The following is a 17365-nucleotide window of genomic DNA, read 5'->3' as shown; positions in this document are numbered from 1 at the left end:
GTGGACGCGGCGCAGCTTCCCGATGAAGCTGAGACTGTGGCCAGGCCAGGCCGTCACCGCTTACTGGCTGGTGACTCTTAGCAAGTTCTTGAGGCCTTGGTTCCTGCCTGGAGGATGGGGCTGATCCCTCCAGCCTTTATGAGTGGGTGAAGGGTCACGACGTGCTGTGCGTCACGTGGCTCCTGTGGGTGGTGGCTATCACTGTCACCCTTGTCATTGCCATCGTCGCCTGCGCGGTCCTTCTCTGGGATTCTGCTCTGTAGTCGGGTGACAGGTTTTCAAAGATGAAGTTTCAGGATAGTAGCCCAAGGCCCCGAGAGTGCTGGAGCCCCAGTCTGAAGAGCCAGTGGCCCTGGGGGACAGGCGGGGACACAGCAGAGGGCGTCAGGGCTGGGAGACAGCAGCATGAGGACTCTGGGCTGAGAATCGTGATGACTGCGGGGGTGGGGACGTGATGGGCAGCAGCGAGGAGTGGGCAGCGGGTGGAGCTGGATTAGCGAGCTCCTGTGCCCCGAGCATCTTCTGCATCTGCGGCGCCTCTGGCACCCCGAGGCCAGCACAGCCATGTCCAGGTCGCAGATGACGAGCAGGGCCCTCGGGGCTGACGTCACCCTGCCCTGAGAACCCAGGCAGAGGGCGTCGGTGCCTCGTGGAAGCAGCAAGGGCTGACCCCGGGGTCCACACACCCCAAAATATCAGCACAAGGGCCACCCCCCGGAGCGAGTCCAGAGCCAGGACGGGCCTGCAGGTGGGCGTGTGACCTTCCTGGGGTCCCCCAGCCCTGGGGGAACAAGGGGCTTCTCTCTTCTCTGCTTTAGCCCCTTGTAGGGGTGGGATGGGGTGGTGAGAACCACATCCCCAAACCCAGTCCTGACCTGAAACAGAACCACAGGAGGGCCCACTGGTTCTGGGAGAGTGGGGGTGCCCCTCCTCCCAGCATGTTGGCAGCCCCGCTCCGCGCCTGGTGGGATTTCGGCAAGGGGGAGACAGCAGCCACACAAGAACAAAACTGTTAAGCGTATTAGCGCGTACGGGGCTGTCACGGGGAGAGAGCACTTTGCCATCGCTCACAGCCCCCCGGGAAGCCCAGGCAGGCCCGCAGGGCCGGTGGCTTATCAGCCTTCGAGTGTGCAAAGTGTGCATGTGTGTGCACCGTCCAGGCTCCTCATCTACGGGGAATACTGCAGCCACATGGAGCACGCCCAGAACACGCTGAACCAGCTTCTCGCCGGCCGGGAGGACTTCAGACAAAAAGTTGAGGTACGGGGGGGCTTCCCGGGTGGCCCCCAGCCCGTCCCTGGTCGGCTCCCAGGTTGCAGCTCGCTGCCTTCCGCTTGCCCATTTGAGAGGAAAGTAGGAGCCAGGGTAGCCATGTGACTATTTTGTAGATGTTTTTAGCAGATGATTTTTGTTTCCTTTGCATTTTGTTGGGGTGAGGAATAGGCAGGTAGAAGTCCTCATCCCGGGCCAGAACACAGCCTGAGTCCTCTGGGACCAGATCTGGCTCAGTGAGGGGCAGTGACTGACCTCTGACCTTGGCCTGTGTGGACCCCAAGACCCTGGACAGTTGTGGGAGCCGTGGAGCCTCCCACCCCTCCCCCGTTCTCACCCCAGGCCGAGGGCCCGCCTCTGGCTCTTGTCGAGTTCCCCACATGAGCCCCTCTCCAGGCCCCTCTCCTCCCCGCCCTCATCGGGGGCAGCCGGGCTGCTCCCAGAGGCTGGGTTCCCACGTTGTACTTGGCCAGTCAAACCCTGTGTCCGGGGCGGACACTGGCGCAGGCCCCTTTGCTCCAGCAATGCTGGGAGCGTGCCCCTTGGAGACTCACGATGCCCCTGTGTGTCCAGCAACCAGTGGGGAACCCCTGATTCCTGAGCTGGCTGCCCCAAGGGTCTCTGGGCAGGCCTGGTAGATGCCGGGCCAGGGGTCGCTCAGAATCCCAGAGTCCTCCCGTGGCCACTGCAGACCCCTGAGGCCCCCTGCCCGCCTGCTGTGAAGCCCGCCCCTCCGCACTCACCTGGTTTGGGGAGGGCTTTGGGAGATGCTGCCCGGTTCTGGGAGCTGGGCCAGAGAAGGACCAGACCCCCGGGCCCCAGTTCAGGGCTTAGGTCTTCCCCCCGCCCCCCAGGCTGGGGGATGGGAGTGTCGGGGTCCAGCGTCCCCGGGCAAGGATGCTCTTTATCGACCTGCTGCTCCTGACGCCCCAGGAATGCACGCTGAAGGTCCAGGACGGGAAGTTTAAGCTGCAAGACCTGCTTGTGGTCCCCATGCAGAGGGTGCTCAAGTACCACCTCCTCCTGAAGGTGAGCCACCGCCGGGGGCGGGCGCGTGCCTGGCGGCCTCCAGGGGAGTGGGGTGGGGCCCACAGACAGGCTGGGCTGAGACAGAAGCAGCAAACGACTCAGGACAGTCTGTGCCTAGCACATAAAAACTGCACAGCATATACTGGGAACTGCTCAGTACATATGTATGTTAGGAGATTTATCAGTAAATATGCAAAGGAACGTTATGATTAAAATGGGTAAGAGAGGAGAAAAACTGAAAGAGAAAAAGCATCTTCAGACCAAGAATAGGCGCTCCTGTGGCCGATCACGTAACCAGTCCCTGGGCTTCCTGGTGGCCACGGTATAAATGGAAATAGGAAGTCCTTCTGGACAGACAGACCTGGGGAGGGACAGTGGCTCCGAGAGGCTCTTGAGTGACTCCACAGGTCACTGTGAGCTCAGCACTGTGCTCTGTGCTGCCTTCACAGCCCCCTGTTATCCACGGGATTTGGGGACACCCCTACCTTGAAGCGGGGTGTCACCTGGGTGAGGGCTCGCTGTCTGTCTGCTGGAGTTGGGCAGCCCAACCAAAGCCTGAGCTGGGGGCTGGGGGCAGAGGCCAGCGCCCCCAAGTGGTGACCCGGCTCCCCTCTTGCCCCTCCAGGAACTTCTGAGCCATTCCACCGACCGGCCTGAGAAGCAGCAGCTCAAAGAAGCACTGGAAGCCATGCAGGTGAGTGGGTAAACTGAGGCAGGGAGAGGCGGGGCCAGCCTCAGACTTAATGTACCAAGCCTGTGTTCTTTGACTGGAATTGGCCTTGCTGACAAGTCTCACTTTGTGACCTTGGGTGTAGATTTTCCTGGGAAGCAGGAGGCAGAGCAGGGGGGGAGCAGGGGACCAGACCCACCCAAGGGCAGAGGGGCAGGGGGAGGGGCTGCAGGCCGGGCGCCTGCCCCGTGTCCCCATCTGTCACCTCGCCTGGCCCACAGTCACTCTCCTGGGCCTCTCTCCTACTTTCCCGAACATCTGCCGGGCTGTCACTGGTTCCCAGGCACTGGACTCAGTTCTGGGTCATCCGGTCCTGTGGCCTCTGCTTCTGAAATGCCCACCCCACCCGCCCCGCCTCCTCTCCTCTCCTTCCGGTGTCTGTGGAAATCCCTGGAAGGAGAGCTCAGCTCACGTCACTGCCCTGCTCAGAAACCTCCTGTGGCTCCCCTCCCAGGCCCCTGAACACGCTCCATCCTTTTCCACCTCTGAGTGCTGGCTCAGACTGGACCCCCTCCTTGTCACCTGGCTACATCTGTGCACCCTCAGTCTTAGCAAGGTGGCATTTCCTAGGAGGGTGGCCCCCTCTGCGTTGCGTCCCCCTGCTGCTCAGCCGTCTGTGCTGAGAGCCGTCGAGCTGCCTCGCGCTCCTGGAGAACTTCGCTCCCAGCCGTGAGGCAGCCCCGTGGCCTGTACCACCTCGGCCACAGTGGTGGAGCTGTTCCCTGGGGCCATCTCGAAACATTTCTGCCTCAGGCTCTCAGATTCTGCCCTGCTGGGGGCTCCTTGTGGGACCAGGCTGGAGGTGCTGGAGGGGAGGCCGGAAGCGGCTCCCGCCTCAGCCTGGCTCAGGGATTCCACCCCAGGCAGCCTGTCCTCCTGCTGGGCAGGTCGGGGCGCCCGCTCGCGCACATTCCGCAGAGGGGAGGGCTCGGGTCCCCGGGCTGTCCGTGGCGCTGGGTGCCCGGCCCAGCAAGGCTGCTGTCTGGATCGTGGCGGGCACTGCCCCCTGGTGGCAGCAGGAGGCTGCAGCGCCTGATGGGCCAGGCTAGACATGGGGTTGCCCACGTTCTGCGGGGGGAATGTGGGGACAGGGTCGCCCACGTTCTGCAGAGGCTCTGCGGGAGGCGGCGGCCTGCGGGTGCACCCATCCCGAGAGGAAGGAGCAGGCTAGTCTGAGTCCAGGTGGCTGTTTTCCCTCCAACCTGGCGGGGATCTTGACAGGGTAGAAAGAGGCAGGAGGCAGGAGTTGGGGTTCTCGGCCCTCCGTGGGGTGCACTTTGGGGCTGGTTTTACCTTTCCTGCTTGGTTTCCTCATCTTTCAAGTGGGGGTGGCACGTCTCACCCCTGTGTCGCCTCGAGGGCTGGCCACCTGCAGGGGATGTGGAAGGTGCTTTGAAGATGCCAGCCCTGGGCAGATGGGGGTGGGATCTCGTGCCTGCTAACCACCCCGCTCCCCGTTGTTTTCAAGGACTTGGCGATGTACATAAATGAGGTTAAACGGGACAAAGAGACCCTGAAGAAAATCAGCGAATTTCAGAGTTCTATAGAAAACTTGGTGAGTGCGGCTGACCCTCCAGAGAGTGAAGGTTCATTATGACCGTGTAGACATGTTGTTAAACATTGCATTCAAAGCCTCACTGTTGAAGCAGAAGCCGCTTGCTAAGGGGCAGGGCCTGAGGGAGGAACTGTATGGCCTGCGCCCTCAACTCTCTTGGGTCCAAGAGGAGGGTGTGGCTCCGTTGGGGCATGAGGCTGCCTCTTGTCCTTGGACCCCTTCATCTCCACTGTCCTCAGGAGGGACAATGGACAGGGTTTCGTGGCTCTACCCAGGAGCTGCCCTTGGGTTCTCCCATCCCCCTGGCCTCCATCAGGCAGGGCTGACACTTCACAGGACCCTCTCCCCTCGGTCTGGCAGAGGCTTGGCCTTGGGGCGGTGGGTGAGCCCCTGTGTCCTGCGGGGAGAGGAAACGAGCCATCCAAGGAGGCAGACACTTCCCCGCCTGTGCCAGCTGTTCCAGCTTCTCTCAGATCCGCCGAATGCTCAGACCAGGGTTTCTCCACCTCGGCACTGTTGCTGTTTGGGGCCGGATCATTCTTTGTCGTGGGGTCTGTTCCATTCCTTGTAGGATGTTGAACAGCGCCCCTGAATTCTGCCTACTAGATGCCAGTAGCTCCCCCACACTTGGGGGGCCCAAGTGGTGAGGACTACGTGCATCTCCAGACCTCGCCCCATGTCCCCTGGAACCGTCACCCCTGGTTGAGGACCACTGGTTTCTGTGCGAACGTTTTCATTCTCCGGACCCTGGACGTGGCAGGGTCGGGCGAGCCTCTGTCAAGGGCGCATCAACACGGAAGCTTTTGCAAAAGATGCCCCCGGAGGCCATTCGTCACCCCCTGGGGTCAGAGGAGCCCAGAGGACCCCCGCCTCTGCAAACAAGTGGCCAGAAAACGCTCGTGCAGTGCCGTCAAGTAAAGGAAAGAAGCTGCCGAACAGCGCTATGATACCACCCCATTTTTCTTTCTCTTTAGAAAGAAAGAAAGTCGCCCGAGTGCGGAGGAGGTTAAGGATAGCCATGCCCCAGACCGTGAGCCGGGTGGCGCCTGGTGGGTCTGGGGGCCGCACCTTCCCCTCGTTCCCCTCCGTGTTTCTGAAGGCCACGCAGTGAGCCCTCAGCACTTTGACAACACGAAGAAAGATGCTTTTTGGTTTTTTTTAAAAGTTTTCATCTATGAGTAATAATTGTTCATTAAATAGCAAAAACAAGAGAGGTGAACAGGTGTGGAGTGATCCGCGGGCCAGGTGCCCCGCCAGTGCCGTGGCTGTCTCCCGTGCCCCAGCACTGCAGGCGGGCCCCCGGTTTGGTCCCCACACTTCAGAGACAAGACCTGGAGCCCGGAGTCGAGCGGCGACACAGGCGCTCAGCTCCCTCTGTGCTGTGTGACACCAAAGCTGCACCCTTAGTCTCGCTCCGGCAGCTTCCGGAAAATTTAGGAAACTGGGAAGAGGATGCTGAGAACCATCCACCATGGCGCCATGAGCAGGGCCCCCTGAACGTTTGGGAGCTCCCCCCTTCCTACTCCCGTCCGTGTAGACCTGTCTTCGAGAACCACACAGGGAACGTGTCGGGAGACGCGTCCTCTGAAAGCAAAGCAGAGCGGAGTTACAAACCAAACGGAAACCGAAAATGAAATCTCGGCAGATCTGAGAGCGGGTTTGACTGGGAGCCTCTTCCTGCGGGAGGTGACGGTGCAGGCCCCCGCGCCCCCGCCCTCCGTCTGATAAGGGTTGTCTGTTCCCCTTCATTTGGTTTCTCGGGGTGGGGCGGCTGGCTCCTCCTGCCAGGCCCTGCTCTGGGCTCCACACAACAGCGGCCTGTCGACGTGGCCGGCACCATCAATCGCTCTTTGTTCCCGCCGAGCTGAGGGGGGTCCTCGGCGGGGCTGGGGGGACAGGGACAGGAGCCTCCAGTGCAGGCCCCCTCCGAGCCTTAAGCCCCAGCCAGGAACCACTGGTCCATGTCACTGGTCCGTGTTTGGTTTCCATGGGAAACGTCCCCCTTGGGCGCATGCCCACCTGCCCTTCTCGCCATGCAGTTGCTGGGGGGATGGGAGCGCTGCTCTCGCCTGGGGCTCACAGCCTCCCCTTCTTTCCCAGCAAGTGAAACTGGAGGAATTTGGGAGGCCAAAGATCGACGGGGAGCTGAAGGTCCGGTCCATAGTCAACCACACCAAGCAAGATAGGTGAGCGGCGGCCCCGGGCCGGGCAGCATCCATCACGGTCAGGCGCTCCAATCCAGGGCACTCGCTGCCCGGCGGGTCTGGAAACAGCTTTTCCTGTGGAAAGAGCTGCCTGCCCACTCGGCTTTGTGTGGTTCTGCTTTAATTGCTTCCTTCCTTCTTGGCGAGAGCGCCCGGCAGCCACATCAGCCAGCAGCCGCCACACCCATGGGGTGCTCTGCCCGCGGCCGGCACTTGGCTGGCTGGGGGCAGCCGGAGGCCCTGCAAGCTCCCGGACTCCCGGGAGCTGGGACAGAGTGGCCACATGAGCTCTTGGCTGATGGCTGCGAGGGAATGCTGGAGCCAGTGACAGGGAAGGCTCTGGATGAGCTGGCACGGCCCTGCTTGTTCGGTCCTCCTTGTGCACCTACTGTGTGCAAGGTCTGGGGCCATGGCTGGGTCACAGCAGATACGGGTCCTGCTCTCATGGGGCTCCTAGTCTAGCAGAGGATGGACATGTAAAAGGGCACTGACCGTCGGGGGCAGTGCTGTGAGGAAGGCCCCGTGGGGGTGGAGGAGCCATATCGGAGCCGCCCAGACCTGGCCGAGGGGTCAGAGTTAGCAGGTGGGGAGGGCAGGTCTCGGGCCCCCCGCGGCCCAGCTGAGGCACACAGCCCGGCCTCAGAGCACAGCGCGCCCGTGGTGCTGACAGGTCCCCTGGCCGCGCTGTGGGGCCAGGTACCTGTTCCTGTTTGACAAGGTGGTCATCGTCTGCAAAAGGAGGGGCTACAGCTACGAGCTGAAGGAGATCATCGAGCTGCTCTTCCACAAGATGACCGACGACCCCATGAACAACAAGGACGTCAAGAAGGTGGGACACAGGGCCTTCCGAGGCTGGGCCACACCGGGCACAGGGTGGGCAGTGGTCTCCCACTGCGGGACGAGTTGTGGGGGGCCTTGGGAAAAGGTGAACCGGCTGGAAGTCAGTGCCGACCCCGAGTGGGCCAGCTGGGCGGGCCAGGCAGCCTCTGCACCGCAGCTAGGATGGGTCTCCCTCCTCTGCCGTCCTCTTGTCACTGTGGCTCTGCCGAGGGCACGCCCACTCAGGGACCGGCCAGCACTTCCCGCGCCTTTGTCTCTGAATCTTCCTGAAGCTGGGCACCATGGGGTCACAGCTCCTCAGGAAGGAGACTGAGCAACTGAGCAGGGCGGGCCTTAGACCTGGGGACCTGACGCCAGCCGTGTTGCCCCTCCAGCCAGCAGGCTTTCCTGCCCCTCCCCATGCCTGCCCCCTTTGGAGGGGCTCTGGCTGGGCCTCCTGTGGCTCATCAGTCTCTGATGTCCAGCCAGCGGGCTATGACCACTGGAGCAAGGCCAGGACTGCTGGGAAGGGACCATGGGTGCGGGGGCGGGGCTATGACTGCTGGGGCGGGGCCATGGGTGCTGGGGGTGAGGCTATGACTGCTGGGGCGGGGCCATGGGTGCGGGGGTGGGGCTATGACTGCTGGGGTGGGGCCATGGGTTCTGGGGGCGGGGCTATGACTGCTGGGACCGGGCCATGGATGCTGGGGGCGGGGCTGTGGACACTGGGGCAGGGCCAGGGCCACTGGGGAGAGGCCATGACCACTGGGATGGGGCCATGACATCTGGGGCAGGGTCATGACCTCAGGGAAGGGCTGCCACCTCCTCTTGGCTCTGTCCTGCTCTGGCAGAGGCTTCTGCCCCTAGTGCTTAAGCAACCCCTGTGTGCCACCCTGGGTCAGATTGGGGGCCAGGAGTCAGGGTGCTAAAGTCATGGACCCTGGCCTTCAGAGGCTGCCGTGTAGAATACAGGTGCCAGCTGGGAGAGCCATAGGGTGACCCACACAGCCCTGATGTCCAGAACAAGCCGCTGGGGCCCCAGAGGGGGCGACGGAGCCTCTCCCCAGGCAGCCCCCGTGTCCCAGCCCCTGGCGCCTTCCTCTCTGGTTCCACCACCCGGGGCTCTTGGCCATGGTCAACATCCTGGGCTGCGGTCCCCACCTCGGGGCCCGGCCAAGTCTCTTAGTGACCTTGTCTCCCCTTTCCTTTCCTCCCCTCATGCTTCCTAGTCTCACGGGAAGATGGTAAGCACCAGGCACCCTCGACCCACCCCCCTCACATTGGGGCTGAGGCCGCACTTCCATCCTGACCCAGGAGGGGGCCTGTGGGCCTGAGCAGGCTGGGCTCATGGCTCTGTCCCCCCAGGGTCTTAATTATGACCCTGCCCCGCCCAGAGATGGAGGACCACTGGGAGCCCTGCCACTGTTGTTGCGTAGCCCCTCAGGGGTGTGTCTGCCCCTCACGCTGTGTTGTCTTAGTCTTTTCTTTGTGTTTCCCCTCCCTCCCTTCCTCTCTCCTTCCTTCCCTTCCTCTCTCCTCCTTTTCTCCTCCCTCCCTCTCTCCCTTCCTTTTTCCCTCCATCTTTTCTAACACAGATGGACTCAGTCTTTCCACACCCTTCTTCCTGGGCCCCTTTGAAAGGCCGGCGAGACGGCTGGCCGGGTGGGTGGCCGCAGGGATGGGCAGCTGTGGGCGGCTTTGCTTCGGGCTCCCTGAACCCGTGGTTTTCCCTGCCTTTTTTCCTTTTTTTTTTTTTTTTTTTTTGTTATTTTACTTCAGACAGTGAGTTTTTTTAGCATCCCATTTAGGAAGTGAAAGTGGGTGGGCCAGTATCCTAGAAGCACCCTGGCAGGTTCCTACACACAGGCTCCCTGGGGACCCAGTGCCATCGTTTAGAGTCGGCTCCACTGAACCAGGAGATTTCAGTTGAGGGCGCACCTTGGAGGGGGTGGGAGAGGGTCCCAGGACATCTTGTTAGAGGGGCGTGCACAAGTGCATGCATGCATACACTTACACATGCAGACAGATGTGCACACACGTGTGCACACGCAGGCACAGGCACACACGTGTGCACACGCAGGCACAGGCACGAGTCTGCGTGTACACGTGCCAGGCAGGGCACCCGAAGCTGTGCCCGTTGCAAGCACGCCATCTCCTCCCGCAGTGGTCCTACGGCTTCTATCTCATTCACCTTCAAGGAAAGCAGGGCTTCCAATTTTTCTGCAAGACGGAAGACATGAAGAGGAAGTGGATGGAGCAGTTTGAGATGGCCATGTGAGTCTGCGGTCCATGCCCCGGGGCATGCAGTCCGGGGCTCTCACAGACAAGGGGTGGTTCGAAAGCCCCAACACTGAGACAGGCTCTGTCGCCCCCGGGATGCCAGCTCCAACTTGGTAGCATCCTAGCTATTTAATCTCCTTGGGGCAAGAGGGCCCTCCGTCTGCTACAGCCTGTCCCAGGCGGGCTGTGCCATCCGCTGTCCCTGAGCTGGGCCTCACTCGCCTGACTGGCAGAGCAGAGTGGCTGGTGTTTGGCCGTGGTGCCAGAGGGATTCGTGCTGACTGGGTCTTCAGGGCCTTACAGGCTGGGGGAGCGTCCCCTTTTTGTGAAAGCCACAGAGCTGTTTCTCCGTGAACACTAGGGGGAGGCCCAGTATGTCCCACAGAGAAAAGTGATCAGTGGGGTCCCCAGGCCTGTCAGACCTTGAGGCCAGTGTGGCAGGGCCCTCTGCACGTGGCCTCTGCCGTCAGGGGGCTGGGGGCCTCCGGACAGGTGCGCTCGCCTCCCTCGCCTTTCCTCCTGGGGAAATGGAGGTGAGAGGAGGGCCCAGGCTACGGGGTTATTGGGAGGTCAAATGGGATCACGTCCAGGACACGTCAGAACAGGTGACGGCCAGGCGGCGGGCCCCAAGGCTTGGCGGGGGGAACCGTGGGCCATCTCTGTGTCTGCCCCTCGGTTTCCAGAGGCTGTAATTTCCTCCCCGACATTCTTTCATGGAATTTTCCGAGTATTCATGAAAGTTGAAAGAATGCTCCGGTAAACACCCTCAGATTCCACCGTTAACATCTTGCCCTACTTTCTTTGCCGCGGACCGCTCCACCCAGCCCTTGCGCCCCCTGACGGTGGGTGTGTTTCTAAGGGAATTGCTGACATCAGCACACGTCCCCCTAACACGTCAGGATGCCATTGTGAGCCCGAGGTCACTGTGGTTTAGTCTGGAACCGTCGAGCTTGCACACAGTGAAATCCTGAGTCCACATCCGCTGGGGCTCCGCAGATGCCCACACCCAAACCCTCGTCAGGACGTAGCCACCACCGTCACCCCAGAAGGTTCTCTCGGGCCAGCACAGCATCGTGTTGAAGGTCCCACTTGTTCTCCCAGGGGTGTCAGGGCCCCCCGAGGCTGCCTGGGAGTCAGCAGAGCCCGGCTCTGAGTCCTGGCCCCCCGACCCCCTGCCCAGCCGGCTCCCACCCCCAGGGGCTCAGGGATCTGGTGCCCTCTTTCCATCCCATCATCAGGTCAAACATCAGGCCTGACAAAGCCAACGCCAACCACCACAGCTTCCAGATGTACACGTTTGACAAGACCACCAACTGCAAAGCCTGCAGGATGTTCCTCAGGTGAGGGGCCTCCCGCCCCACTGCCCACCCACCCACATTCCCCCGGCCCCGAGGGGGCCTAGTGTGGGGTCTACCCAGTGTCCCCCTCACTGCTGACCACCCCCTAGGCCAGCACCATGCTGGACCCAGAGGGCCCTGGGACTATCCATCAGTGTCAGACCCTGCTGGGCCCTCCGGTGTTTCCGATCCAGCTGAGAGGGGAGGTGACTGTCCCTGTGGGTGCCCAGGGCCTGCTGTGTGGGACACGAGGCGGGGGCGGTCCGAGGGGAGAGCGGGCACAGGGCTGTGCATCAGGGTGGGGGTCCTGGAGGCACAGGCCTTTGAGGGATGGGTGGTCCTGGGGTCCACAGCGAGGCGGGAAGGTCATCTCTGGGCCCTGCCGCGGCTGTGGGGAGTGAGGAGCTGGCCCCGCGTCCGAGTCAACTCCGCCCTCCCCTCGCAGGGGCACCTTCTACCAGGGGTACCTGTGCACCAAGTGTGGCGTCGGGGCGCACAAGGAGTGTCTGGAAGTGACGCCTCCCTGCAAGATCAGTGAGTACCGACCCCTCCCTGCCCACCAGACATGAGCCTCGGGGGCTGGTCCTCAGGCCCCGTGACACCCCACATGCCGAGGGTCCTGTCACTCACGGCTGCCCTTTCCCACCCTCCCAGCCCTGGCCATGTGCGCCCATTCTCCTTTCCTACCTCAGTGACCCCATGGGGCAGGGCCCAGATGAGGAACTGAGGCTCAGATCACACAGTCGAGAGGCCCAGACGGTGGGGGAATTCCATGCCACTGCGCTCCCTCCTAACTCTTAGCCTCGAGGGGTTTGCTCTGCCTCTCCTGCATTGCCTGCCCCGTTCCAGTTGTAAATTTGTGGAATCTCCACCCCCAAAATGGGCACGGAACATTCTGGGCGATTGCGTGGAGGTTTCCGATCACCGAGAAACTCGGGTCGCAGTCATCCTTCACCCTGGTTATCCTGCGCCCAGGGAGACCTGGCCCTCCTTAGCTGCGGCCATGTTAGTAGATGGTTCATGCACATACTTGCACAAGCGCGCTCGTGTGCGCACAGCACTCACCAGGCCCCCTTCTCTCTGTGCCTGTGTGTCAGACGCAGATGCCTGAGGCTCAGGAAGGGGAAGGGACTTGGGCCCCACTGCTGGCACCTGGGTGCCGAGGCGCCTCTGAAATTTCTTGGTTTGGGGATGGGTTTGAGGGAGTGCCCAGCCTGGGGTAAGCTGTACGGTCAGCCGAAATTCCTGAGATGGTTCTGGAAGGTTTCGAGCCACCCGGCAGGGGCTGGCTGAGCACTGGGTCCAGTGGGCAGCAGGCGCCGAGGCTTCCTTCTGAAGCACAAGCCCGGGGGTCGGGGCACCTGCTGAGGATCTGTTCCGCTCCCCATGCTTCATGCGGGCGACCTGGCCCCTCCCACATTGCCATGAGATGGTGCTGTCACACGGCGGTCCCCACGTGGGAAGCGGCTCTCAGAGGAGGTCAGCTCGTTCCAGGTAGACAGAAAATCACATCAGAGCTGCTTGTCACCCCGAGACACCGCTGCCCAGAATAGAAGGTTTTGTCAGTTCCGCATTTACTGTGAGGGCTGGCCCAGCTCCCTGATCTGGGAGGAGGGTCCCACAGGTCAGCCCAAACCCCCTCGGCCCGGCCACAGGCCCGAGGCACCCCACTCCTGCCCTGTCCGCAATCCAGCAGCCTCCTCGGGGCCAGGAGACACCTCGGGCACCTGCCGGCCCAGACGCGGCTTTTCAGCTTTGCCCGTCAATACCGCCCTCTTGTGGCCACTTGTCCCCCGCACTAGGCGACTGGACAGTTCGTTTCTTTCGGCATTTTTTTCCTGATCCTAAAAGTAACATATTTACTTATCAATAACTTGGAGAAAGAAAAGAGAAGAAATGAAATAAAGAAGATAAACATCACCCACAAACGTATCAAGAAATAACCAAAGGCGAAACTTACATACATGTCCTTGCAAGTTTTCTTTCTTAAAAATATTCTTTCTGTTTTCTTCCCCTGGTTATTAAATCCTCATTTCCCATAGAAATGTGGAAAGAGAGGAGTAAAAGAGAAGATGAAAAGAGCTCAGTGCCTCCAGGCACAGCTCGCGGCCTCCTCTCCTTTTTGCAGACGCACGTGCCCATCCACCCCCCTCTCTGTTTGTTTCTGATATTTTCATAATAAACACACCTGGGACCTACCCAGGCAGGCGACTTCACCTCTTTTGAAAGCTGAAGTTATCCTGAGCATCCTCCCCATGTCATTAAAAGTCCTCGCTGGGCACCTGCTTTTAGTTCAAGTTGCCTGTGGTTCTCCCAAGGGCGATATGTGGTTCCCTCACTTCTCCCTCTGCTGGGGACGTTGTCCTGCCCCAGTCCCTTCTGGCCGTGTTCCTCTGGAGAGTTCCCAGCTGCTTGCTCTCTGTTGGGAGCTGCTCTGCCCTCTTACCCTCTCTGTGCGTGGGCTCCAGGCCGCTGCTGGGCCCTTGGTCTGCTCCACCTCTGGGCTGTACCTGCCAATCACCGGCGCCAAGGCAGCCTACACTGTTTGCTGCCCTGGGCCAGGGGACCCCCAAGAGACGCCAGCCTCTCCCTGGGAAGCCCTCGTCGGGGCAAAGCCTGCTGCTGTCTTCCGTGTGGGCAGCGGGTGGGCTGCCCGCCCCTCCCCGCCCAACGTCCACTGAGCCTGGAATCTCTGCTCTGTGGGGTCTGTCCGATACTCACACCTGCCCCGAGCAGGCTGCAACTCTTGAGTGTCAGAGGGTGTCGAGGTCACATCAGCCACATGCCTTAGCCACTGTGGTCCATGCTTTGTCCAGTGAGGTGGCAGCCCAGCTTATCAGAAAGCTGGGGCCAGCCTGGCTCTCTGTCCTCCCCTTGGGTCACCTGAGGGCAGGTGGAAAGAATCTTCAGAACATCTGCCTTCCATCTGACAAGCTGAGGTGCCCCAAGTTGGTAAATGAACATCCTGGCAAATAGGTAGCATGCCTACCAACACCTCCTGTCACCTGCCCACGGCAGGCATTACTAATCAATTGTGGAGATCTTCCCTTTGAGCCCAGCTTCCACCGAGGGATCCAGGTACTCCGCCATTGGAGCAGAGCGGCCCACGTAGGAAAATCTGTTTGCCTTCGGGTCTGATACTCAGGCTGCATTCTCCCGTGCGCCCCTAAAACCAGAGCTAGAATTTGCCATGAGAAGTAATTAAGAGACTTCTGGCACCTCCAGCTGTGTGTGTGTAATCTATGCCTCGAAGCTCGCCTCACTCACGCACTTCACCATGCCCTCGGGGCTGGCAGCTTGCCCCCTAATGCCCACTGTGCTTCCCTTTCAGGTTCTCCAGCAGACCTGGTGAGTCCGCCAAACTGCCCCGCCCTGCCTGCTGCCCCGCACCCCACTCAGCCCTGTGAGCCGGAGCCAAAACGACCCCTTCGCTCCGGCTCTCCCCACCCTGGGGCCCCGCGCCCCGAGCTGCTGCTGCTCACGAGGGGCCTTCGTTCTCCTCGTGGGCGTCAGTAGGAATGGGTCCCTGTGCACAGCCTCCTGGGGCCCTGGCAGCTGCTGCCCTGCTGGCTGCCCCCCATTCTGCTTGCATGCCGCGAGGGGGGCCCAGCTCTGTGACGTGCATCCACCCACCTGCCCCCATCCTGATTTGACCTCGGGCCCTCTGTTTAGCTGACTCGAGGATGAAGTCCCTGAATTCATCTATGGGGTGTGGGCGTCACGCCTCACCCCAGCCGTGGGGTTCAGTCAAACTAAACAGCACTTAAAGGACACTTCCTGGGCCCTGCCTAGGGGACAGAGCAGTGCTCTTGGAGCAGGACAGACATCCAGCACTTAGTCTTGTGCAGCAGGACATGTCCCAGACAGTCGACAAACCCCAGGCTCAGGGCAGGGAGCAGTCAGGGCAGACTTCCTGGAGGAGGTAGGAATTCATGGTTAGGGATAGGAGAGGAAAAGGGATGGATGTCCCAGGGCTGCAGAGAGGCGCAAAGGTGCAGAGTATAGGTAATAATAGTGGGGGGGCGGGTGGGGTGTCACGTGGGGAAACAGTGTCACCAGTGCCTGTGGGAGGCCAGGGCGTGTCCATCTCCTCCCCCCTGCTTCCTGCCTTGACCCTTCCATCTGGGACGTGGGGGGCAGGGAATGTCTGATGCTTGGGCAGCCTTCCCTCATCACTATTGTCTGTCCTTGCCCTCACAGGACACCTCTGGAGCGGGACCGGGTGAGTCTGCGGGACTCGGGCCCTCTCAGCCACTGTCCATGCCACTGGTCACCCTGGGAGCTGAGCCACGCCTGGCCACAGTGACCGCCCAGCTTGGCCCGGCATTCTCAGCTCCCGGCTCCCCGAATGTGTGCTGCCCTCTGGCCCCATCTCCCTCCCGCCTTCACGGCCACCTCCCCCGGAGCCCTCTTAGTTTCTAATGATGCAACGCTGGGCGTGGGGTCAGGGTCCTTTCAGATGGGGTGGAGCGCTAAGCCAAGACCCCCAGCAGAGTAGACATCACTTGACCATTTTCCTGTTTCCTTGTATCCCCGTGCCTTGCGTTGTGTAATAGGAGCATAGCTTTTAGATGCTGAGAATCGAAAGCCCCGTGTTTGGGGTGGCCCGAGCTGTGCCTAACAGAATCTAGACCTGATTATGGAAAACGCACGCCCAGAACCATGCCGGTGCTGTGGGCACGCCAGCATCAGGACCGGGCCCACAGACACAGCCACAAGGGGCCCGCGGGTCACAGCAGGGCTCGGTCTAGGCACTGCCTGCAGATTCTCAGGGGGCTCAACCAGGACCCCCGTTTCAACCCCAGTGCTGCCCCAGACCAGTGGTGTGGCCTTGGCACGGCCTTGGCCTTGTTGACCCCTGGTGCCCCCCCCCACACACCCCGTCTAACAGGCAGGTGCCCTCCTGCTCCTCGGGGCTGGCTCTCGTCACAGACTTGAAAGGTGTTTGGAAGAAAATACCTAAAGTGCCCTCTAAAAATAAGTTGCTCTTTGCACAATGATACCCTGACTCTGTTTCTCGGATAAACAGTTTACTTACCATACAGAACAGAGACAGGGGCGGGGTTACGGGAAGAATTTGGGGGGCAGTACAGGTCCGTGTGTCTGTCTGTGGCTGCGTGGGGAGTGGTCTCTTGTCCAGCAGCCCCGAGGGGTTGAGAAGGCTGGGGAGGCCAAGGGCAGCGATGGGGTGGCGGGCTGCAGCCAGGACGAAGTTACCAAGCGAGTGGTGCCTGCTGCTCTGTCCTCAGCAGGTCCCAAGATGGTGGCCGTGCAGAATTACCATGGCAACCCCCCTCCCCCCGGGAAGCCAGTGCTGACCTTCCAGACGGGTGATGTGATTGAGCTGCTGCGAGGCGACCCCGAGTCTCCGTGGTGGGAGGTGGGTCTGGGGCCTGGAAGGGTGGGGCCCTGGGTCCTCCCCTGCCCTGACCCCCAGGGCAGAAGCACAGGGTCCTGCATCCCCAGGCAGGGGCAGGCGAGGGTGAGAGCCCTCACGGGTGGAGAGAAGTGGGCTGTCGGCAAGGCCTCGGTTCCCTCCATGACATGGATTTGAGGGGTCCCCAGCCCTGCGTCCCCGTCTGCCTCCTGCCTCGGTGCCTCCTGTACAACCCCCAGGCCCCACCTCAGCCATATCATGCCCACCTTCCTCCCCACCCTGCCCCCGTCCAGGCCAGCACTGTTGCGAGGCGGCCAGGCACCGTGCTCAGCCCTGGGGGACACCAGGACTGAGGCCCACCCCCCACCTTTCCCCAGGAGGCCCCACAGATGCCAGTGTGATGGTTTATAGTTCTGAGCCTTGAAACTCACTGTTTCAGTTAAAAAGCCCGAATAGGTGGCGCTGTCTGTGCCCACCTGCCCCTGGGCACCTCTTCCAAGCCCCAGTGCTCAAGGGAGCCCCCAGACCCACAAGGGTCAGCGTGGTGCCGCAGGAGCTCAGCCTGGGCCACCCAGGTGGCCAGCTAGAGCTGACATTAGAGCAAACGTTCGTTAATGTTCGTGTTACTGTTACTGCCATCGTTGTCATTTTGCAATGGTCCTTGTCAGTATGTGCTTACTTATGAATTTGTTGTACTAGACCGTGCCTGCACATAACCTGAGATTCTCAAGGGGCAGAAAGGTGTCTGCTGTACAAAGTCTC

At 61.1% G+C, this 17365-nt stretch overlaps 1 protein-coding gene across 4 annotated transcripts in view; it reads left to right on the top strand.

Annotated features, from left to right (window-relative positions):
- VAV2 (vav guanine nucleotide exchange factor 2) overlaps positions 1-17365 on the top strand; it is a 189075-nt gene that overhangs the window by 156543 nt on the left and 15167 nt on the right. For 2 of the 4 annotated variants that reach the window (XM_046670830.1, XM_046670815.1), the window contains exons 9-20: positions 1161-1260; positions 2206-2301; positions 2927-2995; positions 4500-4586; positions 6687-6772; positions 7487-7619; positions 9774-9883; positions 11128-11229; positions 11672-11760; positions 14558-14574; positions 15427-15448; positions 16479-16606. In XM_046670830.1, the coding sequence (XP_046526786.1) occupies positions 1161-1260; positions 2206-2301; positions 2927-2995; positions 4500-4586; positions 6687-6772; positions 7487-7619; positions 9774-9883; positions 11128-11229; positions 11672-11760; positions 14558-14574; positions 15427-15448; positions 16479-16606 (1039 nt within the window). Of the gene's footprint in view, positions 1-1160; positions 1261-2205; positions 2302-2926; positions 2996-4499; positions 4587-6686; positions 6773-7486; positions 7620-9773; positions 9884-11127; positions 11230-11671; positions 11761-14557; positions 14575-15426; positions 15449-16475; positions 16607-17365 lie in introns of all 4 variants that reach the window. The other 2 variants (XM_046670822.1, XM_046670811.1) reach the window with 1 other exon arrangement.

The sequence above is a fragment of the Equus quagga genome, chromosome 1 (genome assembly GCF_021613505.1).
Source record: "Equus quagga isolate Etosha38 chromosome 1, UCLA_HA_Equagga_1.0, whole genome shotgun sequence".
Classification (NCBI taxonomy): domain Eukaryota; kingdom Metazoa; phylum Chordata; class Mammalia; order Perissodactyla; family Equidae; genus Equus; species Equus quagga.
Note: the sequence above shows the minus strand (reverse complement) of the source record. Positions and strands in the feature narration are given on the sequence as shown.